At 34.7% G+C, this 12,448-nt stretch overlaps 1 protein-coding gene across 1 annotated transcript in view; it reads right to left on the minus strand.

The window, feature by feature from the left end:
• Positions 1–943: 943 nt before the first annotated feature.
• MMRN1 (multimerin 1) overlaps positions 944–12,448 on the minus strand; it is a 43,675-nt gene continuing 32,170 nt past the window's right edge. Inside the window, exons 7-8 of the mRNA XM_080668469.1 lie at positions 2,950–3,096; positions 944–1,776 (exon numbers count right to left, since the gene is read on the minus strand). Coding sequence (XP_080524595.1) covers positions 1,355–1,776; positions 2,950–3,096 — 569 coding nt within the window. The 3' untranslated portion in view covers positions 944–1,354. The remainder of the gene's footprint in view (positions 1,777–2,949; positions 3,097–12,448) is intronic.

The following is a 12,448-nucleotide window of genomic DNA, read 5'->3' on the forward strand; positions in this document are numbered from 1 at the left end:
GCTTATTCTTTGTTCAAGAAATTCTCCATAATTTTCTCTAATATTAAAAAAATTAGTTACTCTGTATGTGCCTATTTCTCATTTGTGGAAAGCAGACAATAACATGTAGCATGTTCCTCATAGAAGAATTAAATAAATTAGTTTATGAAAAATGCTTGCATACCAAAAATTTTTCATTATTTTTACTATTTCCTGTAGGAATCTATTCTTCAGAAATACTTTGTCAAATATGTAGGAAGTTATTTTAAGGGTGTTCACTACAACAATATTGTTATAATAAAACATTGGAGACAATCTCAATGACCTTAGATAAGGGATTAGTAAATAAATTGTGGTATATCTGTAGGAGGTAATATATGGAAAGGGTAGATGTGTGTACTGGAGAAGATATAGCCTCATTCTAAATTCTGCCTCAGTCTGAAGGAGTTGTGGAAATTGGTCTATTTATTAATCTCTCTCTGTCTCAGTTTCTTCAACTATAAAAATAATGACAACAATACCCACCTTATGCGAGTCTTTGTGGTAGATCAAGGAGATACCACAGGTAAGTTTCTTAGAAGAGAATCAGGGCATAGTGAGCATCCCATAAATCATAGCATTATTTCCGAGTATTTTGTACCCTGTATATGTAAAGGTCCAGGCAGGTCTGAATGTGCTGCTGCATAAGGACACTCTAAGAGAAAGGTTTTATTTCCCCCTGTAAGGATTGTATAGCGGAGACAAGGAAAAGACCCACTTACATATGCTTAGGCTTGGGTGTAAATGTTCAAATATTTGTCAATTATTACTTTATACTCTAATTATAGAAAGAGAACATAGTTAAGCATATTTCAAGGGTCAAATTCAACTTGCTTAATTTTGATTACAAATGAAAATTTTAATATATAAGACTGATCAACTCAACAGTAAATAGTAAATATCAAAATTAAAAAGAAACACTTCTCGATCTTAGAGTAATTTATTTGAATTTATATATGCAGAGAATAACACAGTTAATGTTTTTGGGTTTTTTTTTGGAAAGACTACTATGACAGACAATATTGAATGATTACCGTCTTATATTATTTTACATTGAAATGACTTCACATGAGAAAAAAAAAAGTTATGCTAATACATGCACTTCGTTTTCTGTTATACTAAATCTCTTTAGGAGCAAGGACCCCTTCATATTCAGGTTATCTAAAAAATATTCAAATGATTTTGTGAAATAAACAAACTCAGTCTTACTCAGATTAAAAAAGAAGCTGATTTTCATGTTGAATGGAAAAACTAGAAACAGCAGATGTGTATGCAAAGGTAAATAAAAACACTGGCTGCTTCTCAGTAGGGGTGAGAGTCTGCCTTTCACGCTAATTTATGTACGGTATAACAAGTAACCACTAAATGTAGTAGCTGGAGGAAATTTGGCTGGAATTGTTCCTTTTACAAGTCGTAGCCACACTTCCTGCCCATAATTTAATTCCAACAAGGCATCCCCAGTCAAAACCCTATCACAATGTGTTTTACTGTTAATATTTTCAGATTCAAATGTAAGCTTGTCTCTCCCATCAACCACCAAAAATCCAGAGAGATGAGCACTAAATGACTCAATGGTATACTTAAAAACATATACCCCTAGATACGGAATTCTGAATTTTCCAGTTCTTGGAGTATATGAAGATCCATAATTGACCTCCAAATTATTAAATAGAATAGGACCAGGTGTAGTCATTCCATATGTATGAGATGCAAAAAATGCCACCATCGGTGCGTATCTGTAAGAACCTTTGGAAAAATCTGTAAAAGGAAATAAATGGAATGAGTTAATTTTTATGTTTTTACCTGTTTTGCCTTTCCTCATATCTTTATCATCTGTCTCAGTTACAAATAGGATTAGCAGAAGTAAAAGGTCATTCATTGTATTTAACAAGGGCAGGTGTGTCTGAATGCCTGCCTCTTTTCTTGGCTGAGTTACCAGAAAGCAGTGTCTCTGAGCCTCAGTTTCCCCGTTTAGATCATGACAGAACTAGAACGATAATAACATTCTACCTCCCTCATAAAAATGCCTCAAAGATTAATTTGCATATTGCTTTGATCTCTCCAGGGATAAAGGAATTCAAAGCACTTTATGATTATTATGGTATGCCAGAATGTTTTAAGGCCCCTTGAAGGCACTGAAGCTGACATGATGCAGAAACAATTTTTCCAGCACCTTGTCAAACAGTTTCTAGAGGCTAAACGAAAACCAAATGAAGTCATATGCACTATAGAGAAGTAGACAAAAGGAATTTTCTATGTAATTAATGCCAAATGTACTAACAAAGGCTGAGATTTAAAAATAGACTAAAAAAAAATGTACTCTTCACTATGCAGCATATTAAAAGCCTGCTTTGAAGTGTTTTTTTGCTCTCATTAAAGAGAATGCATTTTAAATGTACAAAGAAATCAGAAATGGTACACTCTTCAAGTAAATTTATAGCAACCAATAATTACAAAGGTAAATGGACAGAAAAGGCACCTTATTCTACTCAATACATGTGAGCATGTGCTATCAGTCCTTACCTAATCAAAAGGCACTCTTAGCTTGACCTTCATGGAAGATATGCTGTAGTGATAAGCACTTATGAAAGTTTCATTTAAATGGCCAGGTCTGATAGGAATCAAAGGTGTACTGTTTAACAACTTGTTTAAGGAGATAGAGATTTTCTTTAGGATGCACAAGGAGGGGAAAAGTTGCCTCTATTATACCAATATCGAAAATTTCAACAAGTGTACATCAGTATGAATTTATCTGACAAGAAAAGACATTTCCACTTGTAAATTTGCATTATTCAGTAAGTTTCCGAAGTAAAAGGAACTAATCCTCAAATGAGGCCAGATTAAGCAGGCTAAGTGTTCCTTCGTAAATATTTCTAAAAATGTTTTTGCACAAGACACTGAATGAACCCACCGGTGCGTGCACTGCCTTACCTGGAGCTAACGCGTTTTCTTCCACCAGCTTGACAGTGCAGTTGTGACCAGTGAAAGGGTGCCGGCAAGCGCAGATGAAGCTAGTCCTCCCGTTTATACACGTGCCCCCGTTTTGGCATGGGGACCTACTACACGCTTCTTCTGTTACTGAAAAAAAGAGTCACATAAAAGAGGGTAAATGTTACCTACTTCCTGTTGGTTTCAAGTTATAATTTGCAGCAGAATCAGAAAAATATTGATGACTAAGAAATAAGAAAAATGGGTTCCCAGGTCCAGCCGCCACCAGGATAGTCACGGGACTTCTTGCAAATCCCTTAACTCTTCGAGCTCTCTTTCCTGCTTCTTGGAAGTGGGAATAATTCTGTGATCCATTTATTTGTGTGGAAATATTTGGTCAGTGTAGAACAGTATAGAATATCTGGTCACAGAATCACGTGTGTTTGGAATTGGTACATGATAAAGGTAATATTTCAAGTCATTGGAGAAGCAAAATGTCTATTCAATACATTGTGTGCAGATATTTGGATATCCATAAAAACATAAATTCCACATGTACAAAATACTACATGTTAAAAAAAAACCTCATATAATGGCATTACTGTTAAGTAAAAAAAATATCTATGTAGAGATTTTAAATTTTGGAAATCTCTTTCAAAGCCAAACAAAACAAAAATCAGAAGCTATATAGAAAAAATCTTTTAAGTTTGACCACAAAAGTATTAAAACTCATTTGCAATAAAAGCCACCATTATCAAAATTCAAAGATAAGTGACAGATTAAGAGAAAACAAAATAGTAGACACAATAATCTAATGACTAATATCCATAACATATGAAAAGTTCTGACAAAAAAAAAAGTAACCTCTTAAAAAAGGGAAAAAATGGGCAAATGATATGAACAAATCACTGAACAAAAACATGAAAGCTCACGAAAAATTTTAAAAGCTATTCAACCATATTATTAATGAAGGAATGATACCACCATCACCATTTTATAACAGGTGGCAATATTTAAAAAGATAAAAACATCCCATCATGGTGAAATAAGAGAAATTGAGCATTTTTACAGAATGCTGGCTAGAGCTTAAATTGTTAGAACCTTTGAACAGGACAATTGGGTCCATATTTATTAGAATTTAAAAGGTTAATTTGCTTTGAATCAGAAATTTCTTCTGGTAAATATATACTCTAGTCTAGACACACTTCCTAAGTATACAAAGATAATTGCTTAAGAATGTTCTTTATGCCATCATTTGCATTAGTGAACAATTGTAACACACCTAAATGACCAGTGATGTGGGACTCGTTAAATGAATTACAATATATTTTCACTAAGAAATATTAGACAGCAGTTAAAGAATGAGGCAGATTCCTCAACACATTTGATTTACTGAAGACAATCAGTTCACTCATTAGAGTTTCACTTATTTAGAAAGCCTCAAATTCTGAATATGGTTATAAACATAATACATAATTATGTAAATGCAGAGAAAAGGTGGGAAGAACACTATTACTGGCCACAGTTATCACTAGGGCACCACCTTGTGGCAATAGTGTAAATACTTTACAATCTACTCATTTCAACAATTTTTAAATTTAGGGTTATTTGCCTTGTTGAACATTTTTCTCAAGAAGTATGATCTATAGATACTTTATAGAGATTCTGCTTCATATTTAAATAATTAAATTTCACATAAAATGTGACTTGTATGACTAGAAGTTTTGGCAAAGAAAATATATATTACTTATGCAATTAGAAATTGATTTAAATTATTTTGGTATACTCTCTGAAATACCCCATAAACTATTTTCCCAACAAAGATACATATAAAAATATTACATGTGTAATGTGTTTTAACAAATGTTTTAAACCAGCCTAGATTTCTGCAACCATGTGAATAGGTTATTAAACCCTTCCATTTGCTGTTAGTTATCATTCTAAAACCAAGCCCATTATTTGCTGGCTTTAAAAATCTTTAATGACTCTCCATTACCTATAGAAATGTGAATTCTTTATGTCAAAGCACTGGCTTTGTCTCTTTTCACATTCTCTAAATCTAGCACAGTGATCAACTCACAGGATTGTATTCAATTAAGGTATTTCACTGGAAATGAATCAACTGTGAGGTGGAGTTGAGGGAATACTGAATTATTTATGTAACCTGATTAGCTCTGTAATTCTTATTTTCCCAGATGGGAAAATGCCACTGTCACCTGTAGACTTGACCCTACCCATGAATCAGGGATCAATTTCAGAAACCAAGAAATCTGCATTGCTATTAATTCTACTGTGATTCTCCAGGACCAGGGCCATTGCCTTTTCTTTAATGTTCAGGAAGCACATTTCATTTTTCTTGCCCTTGTGTTCCATTACCCCTAAAACAGGATCTTGCCTTGTTCTCCTTCCTTGAGTCATTTTAGAGGGTGCCATTTTGCCATTTATTTCAATTCCTTTGTAGGGTCATTCATCTAGAGTAAAAATCCACTTGATCCAATTGGGGCCTGCACTTTCTCCTATTGCTGTAGTAGCTCAAACTTGCTGAGACCATGCCTGGTTTGCCTTCTAGGATATCTGTCATTGTGCCTATAGATTATCTGCTGGGGTACCTCACCCACTGCTCTGCACCCTTCTGCTGCTTGTGTTTTAAGTTGCTTTTCTTGCCTTCCTTAATGTTTTAGGTACCTCTGGTCTCTGAGTCCAATATAATCCACATTACAATGCATAAAGTATTCCTATGCTTCCCAGAACTGAACATACTGTGAATTGACTCTAAATCAGAGCAAGCTATGGTAACAATTACCATAAAGAAATGACCTTACACATCTGTTAATGTTCCATAAGAATTAAATGTTCATTGTTTATTTTTGTACCTGAATCACATTGTGTCATAACAAAACTTCTATGTTCTGATGTCACAGATAGTCTTTCAAATTCCATATTTATTTAATTCATTTTAACAAGAATTCACAATTATTATTGATAATTAAATGTATCTTATTACATTTGACTTATCATATCTAGTCTTTGTTTTAATTCTATATGCAATGTCTTAGCCACCGCTCCCAGCTTTTTTATATTTCCCTAAGTTATGTTTTATGTGTTCATCCAAGTCATCAATACAAATATTTTATGAATCAGTGTCAAGTACACAGCTTTATAACACACAACTAAAGATTGGTTGGCACTGATTTGTCAATTGAAACTGTTTGTACTTTGTTATACAAGCTACAAATCTACTTTTGTGAATCACCTGACTTGCATTTTTCTACTTGATTTCTAAGATACTTAAAAATGGTTAGGTACCTTTATAAATTTCTGTGCATATTTGTGCTCAACAGGCAAGTTGTCCTTGAATTAACAACAAAAATAAGACTTAAATACAGCATCATTTTCTTTTTGACATCTTCCCTATCCCAGTCAAAAGGCTTAATTATATATAGTTCTCTTATCGTCTGACCTCGGAAATTTGCTTATTAAATTTGCCACACTATAGTGTAATTGCTCCCATGTCCTTCTCACTTCCAACTCGAGTGCGAGCAATTGTGAGGTCAGGGCTCAGGTCTTTTATTTCTTAAACTTTGTGTCCCTACTGAATAGCACAGCACCTGACATACAAAAGTATTAAATGTCTTCCTGAAGTTGAATAAACAAAGTAATGAAAGATTAACTAGATAATCACATCAGTCTTATCCAATACGTTATCCCTTTTTCACAGTTTCTCAAAAATTACAGGGTATTTTAAAATCACCAATCCATATTTATTGTGCAATTTCAATAGTTATTTGTGGAATCTTGGTTTAGAATGAGTTTTCATAGCCATTTCAACTGCCTAGTTTAAGCAAAAAGCAACAATTTATTTAGCTATCTATAAATTTCATGATGTTTCTTCAAACATCGAAACACTAAAAGTGTTGATGATTCATATTATAATTTTACAAGTATTCTAAAATTACACATATTTTATATATTATGCATTTTATAAAATAATCAAAATTATTAGATTATCTGAAGGAAAATGACTGAAACAAAGTTCTTTCAATATACCTATGATGTCTGTAAAACTAGAAACCAAAGGCAAAATAATGATAAAGAATTTCTCAGTCGCCAGGATTGTATGAACTTTAAGAGGAGATATGAGTTAGTGTTTTTGATACTGCCTGTGTTTTTGTAGCTTACAGGAGGCATGATGTCACTGGCATGGTTTTCTAGAGACCTGACTCATTTCAAGCACACTTCCCACCACTTCTCCACCTTGGGCTTCAACCCTCTTCAACTCTTCCCAGTCCATTTATTTTCCTTAATGCAGATCAGTGCAACTTGTAGAACAGTTCTGCCAACTCAACATTCTACTATCTTGTGCAAGTAGTATAACTAATCTTTCAAAATTTATTCCCCTGCTCTGAACATGACTAAAATTACATTGCCATTGTCTTGGAATGTTTCATAAGTCTCAATTTGTTCTGGCTTTTGCTTTCTGACCCCTGATATGTGCTCAAATTACACTTTTCTATTAATCCTACTTCCATACTTCATAAATGTTCATGTTAAATTTGAAATGATTGGAGAGCTCCCTACATTTTCAAATCACTCTGCCTTTGCTAACATTTGCCATTCTTATTATAATTACTTGCTTAATGTATAAGCTCCATTGAGAAGAGAGACTGTGTTTAATTTACCACTCTATCCACTCAGTATTACTCAGTACTCATTCAGAATTTCCTCAATAGGTTTCTGATAAATAAAATGAAGGGGCACATTTTATTGATATTTTCTACTTCATTCTTATTTTTATTTATAGTATACACAATACTAGAGGCCCGATGCATGAAGATTCATGTAAGAATGGGTCTTCCTTCCCCTGGCTGCCAGCACTGCCTTCGCTACGGCCTGGAGCTGCCTTTCCGCCTCCCCACGCTGCCCAGAGGCCTGGAGTGGCTGGGGCAGCTGGGGCGGTGCATCCTGCCCCGACACCAGCCGCTTGGTTCCTATATATACAAATTAACCCACCATCTTTATTGGGTTAATTTGCATACTTACTCCTGATTGGCTGGTGGGCATCGCAAAGGTACAGTCAATTTGCATCTTACTCTTTTATTAGTGTAGATGTCATATATAACATTTTTATATATTATTTTACTTTTATTTATTATTTATTTTAATTAACCCTTAATTTATATTTTATTGCTTAGTTCTGCTTTAGCATAAAGATAATAATTCTTTAAAAATATTTTTATTGATTTTAGAGAGGAAGGGAGAGGGTGAGGGAGAGAGAGATAGATACATGAATGATGAGAGTGAATCATTGATTGGCTGCCTCCTGCACGCCCCCCCACCAGGGATTGAGCCCACAACCTGGGCATGTGACCTTGATCGGAATCGAACCCATGACCCTTCAGTCCACAGACCGACGGCTATCCACTGAGCCAAACCGGCTAGGGCAAGATCATAATTTTTATTTCTTCATTTAAACAATAACTTTGCAGAAGGCAGATAACTGATCCTTACTTAGAGCAGAGCAGTTTCCAACAGATTAGTGAGGGAGGCTATCATTATTTATTACAAATAAATATGTTGCCAGGCAGGACTTGAACTTAGGTTTCCTGGTTCCAAAATCAGTGCTCTTTAGTCATCCCAACTGCCTTTATGCAGAGTCACAGAAATTAGAAATGGTTTCAAAGTCATATAAAACAGTTAAATATTCACTAGGCTCTTATTTTTCTCTCTTAAACTGCTTATATTCACAGCAATTATAATTTTAAAAGTTACATTTGGTATGTGACCAAATCTTTTTATAGAATGTAATCTTCCTTAGAAGAGAAGGGATTATTGTGAATAAAAGAGGTTTATTAAGGAGTGCCAAATACATTTGATATATCTTGGGGGAAATGGTTAAAATAAAATGGTCAATGGTCTCCCAGCAGGAGCCTGGTATCCTCAGCAATGACGCTGCTGACGTTATATTACAGCAGGATTCAGCTCCTCTTGGAAGGCAAGCAGCCAAACTCTCTCTGCAGGGACAGGTCTGCCAATTGCTATACAAACAAATCTTCAAAGATGAATTAAAACCCTCTTGATGTCTATTGGAATATTGTTTAGAAAAAAATCAAATATTTAGTGAATCAACCAGAGCAGCTTATCATCATTGGCCTAGGAAGATCATAATTAGCATATCTGAATGTAGGAATGGCTCAAATGGAAATGATAGGGATGAATACTCTAATTTTGCCCTTCTGTGAATAATTGGTGGTGACTTTCAATGACAACTTCCTACTGGCCAAACCATAGAAAAGTTAAACTGAGAAGTAACACCTTTATTTCTGCCTGGTCAATGCAGAAACAAGGGGCCGTATTTGGATCCTCTAGAGAAGAAATTCCCTGGGAATATCAATTCTCGCTGTATGGAATATTCAGATGTGGTCCGACTCTTGAACAGATACCATGAGTCCAACAGAAGCAAAAGGAAGAGAAAGGCAGCTGAATACACTCCACAATCTCTTTGAGTACAGAGGTTGAGGACTGAGCCCTGAGTCCAACTGAACAGGAGTCAGGCTCAATCACCTACTAGCTGCATGACCTTAGATAACTTTAATTCACCCATCGGAGGGTTAGTTTACTCATCTTCAAATAAGAATAATGATAGTTAGCTCATAGGTGTTATTAAATGAAGTAATGTGTAGAGTATAATTTATACAGTGCCTGGGATATACTAAGTACTAAATAGTATCAAATATTATGTTATTATACTATAACTAGGCTTCAAAATAAAGTATTAAAATTAAACATATTTTATCTTTTAAAAACATGTTTATATGATTTTTCTTCCTACAAATTGCACATACTCTGCAAATGATAGTGGCTATAATCTGAATAATATTATTGTAAAATTTGTAAGATGATAATTATCTTGTGGTGTTAGTTATGTAGGGGAGCAATGTGGCTGCATGGTATTTATAAAATAATAGCAAAAGTCAAAGAAAATACAGCCAAATTTATCCAGAATATCAGTATGTTCCACCCAGGTATTAAATAGGGTATCAAAGGAAGTAGTTGGTTTTGCAATTTATTTATTATTGTAGAACAGTGGTCGGCAAACTCATTAGTCAACAGAACCAAATATCAATAGTACAACGACTGAAATTTCTTTTGAGAGCCAAATTTTTTAAACTTAAACTATATAGGTAGGTACATTGTTATTAACTTAATTAGGGTACTTGGTATTTTGTGGAAGAGCCACACTCAAGGGGCCAAAGAGCAGCATGTGGCTTGTGAGCCGCGGTTTGCCGACCACTGTGAGAACGTAGCCTGAGTTCACTGGTTTAATCACTGTGAATAGATTTTACCTGCTCAGCTGCCTAATGAATGCCACCAGTGTTATAGCCCCATGGTCGGCAAACTGCGGCTCGCGAGCCACATGCAGCTCTTTGGCCCCTTGAGTGTGGCTCTTCCACAAAATACCAGGGCCTGGGCGAGTCTATTTTGAAGAAGTGGCGTTAGAAGAAGTTTAAGTTTAAAAAATTTGGCTCTCAAAAGGAATTTCAGTTTGTACTGTTGATATTTGGCTCTGTTGACTAATGAGTTTGCTGACCAATATTAAGCCCATAGAAACAGGGCTGGCTTAATGAGCATGAATATCTATGTACCCACTTAAAATTATGTTGCTGGTCCTACAAAAAGTGAATATCTACCCAAAACATTAAAGTAGGTCAATATATCTTTATTGCCCTAACATTGTTTTTTGTTATCTTTACTGAAATAAAAATAAAGAACTGTTAATTATTAATTATAAGCCAAGATCAGGAAGTAATTTTATCAGGGCATCATTGCAAAAAAGAATCAGAGCTAGGCTAATTATTAGCCCATTAGGCCCCAAAATTATAAGCGCCTAAGATGTATTCTTTACACTATAAAAGTCTACAGGTTCTTATGCCCTATTAAATTTTTAACTCCATTAATTTTGAATTAATATTCAAAATTTTATACATACTGCATAGATCCAGGTATTTTTTAGTTTAGGGGGAAAAAATGATGCAGTTTGCCTGGTATATGATTGCATATCCTATAGAGCTTAAATGAAACTCATTTGCAGTAATCACAGGAAGAGCAAGGATTAAAATAGTATAGAAAAAGAACAACTTATTACTTTTCCTAAAAGCATTATCATAGAACATCTGAATATTGAAGTACTACCTTTCTCCTAGAAGCATATACATCTAAATCATTTGTTCTGATTCCACTGCACAAGGTTAGTTCTCCTGGGTCAGATTAATTTAAAGGGAACATAAATAAATACAATAATTTAAATAGTCAAGAGACAAACTTTGTATATTTTGTGATTTTAAATATTATTATAAAAGCTTTCAGAGATTAAATGAGTCATCTTACGTTAGGATAAAGATCACTCTTTGTAATTAAAAGGCAACAAAATTTACCCAACTGAGTATATAATTTAACAACAGATATACAATATACACGGTGGAGGCAAAAGTAGGTTTATAGTTGTTCATAAGGAAAATAACACAATAATAAATAGTAATACAAGAATGAATTCTGTATTTTCGCATACTCACAACTACAAACCTACTTTTGCCCCATCCTGTTTATGAGGGGAACACTGCCATTTTCTTTAGTAGGAATCAGTAGCTCTTCTTTCCACTGTGGAAAAATTATTTAATATTACTCACATGCCAAACATATTCCTAAAACACTTCTTTCATCAGCGAGACTATTAGTTTATAGGCATTGCACTGAATTTCTCTTTCTTCCCAAAATTATGCCCCTTCTTCAGTGTTTATAAACATCTGTTAATGGTACTGCTACTCTCTCATTTCCCAAGTTCAAAACCTTAAAATATTCTAGCTCTCTTCTTCCCCAAGTGCCCAGCATTCAAGCTGTGAACAGCTCACAGTTTTTGCAGTGATGCAGTCTGCAACATATTTCTACCAATAAGCTCAATAAAACATTTTCTGCACTCTCATCACTTGAAAGGAAGAAACACAGTTTCTTCGGAGAGATGAACTGACTTAAGGATCTACAGAAACTTGCTGAAACAACTAGGACCAGAATCATAATTGGTTGAGCCTCAGAACATTAATGTTTCTACTGTCCCTCTTCTGTTTCTGTTGATTTTACTTTAACAACATTTCTCACCACTGTTCAACTACCTCTTCCTTTGATATGTCTCTTATTGCTCTTGCCAGTAATGTGCTAGCTGGTATTTCTAACTTCCTGATTTGCAGTCAGGCTACACACTACTACTGCTAGCTCCATGCTTCTGAGACTGTTCTTATTGCACCCAAGCCTCTGCGCCACATTTTCAAAGACCACTTTGTACAAAATCATGTCTAAATGCCTTGTAAGGGCTATGATCTGAGTGTCCCCCCCAAAAAAAATTAATATGTTGAAATCTTAAACCTCGAAGTTGATATTTGGAGCTGGGGCCTTTGGGAGATGCTCATGTATCCATGCGTATGTTAGGTCATTAGGGTGAAGACCTCACGAA

Source organism: Plecotus auritus, assembly GCF_963455305.1.
Source record: "Plecotus auritus genome assembly, chromosome: 1".
Classification (NCBI taxonomy): Eukaryota; Metazoa; Chordata; class Mammalia; order Chiroptera; family Vespertilionidae; genus Plecotus; species Plecotus auritus.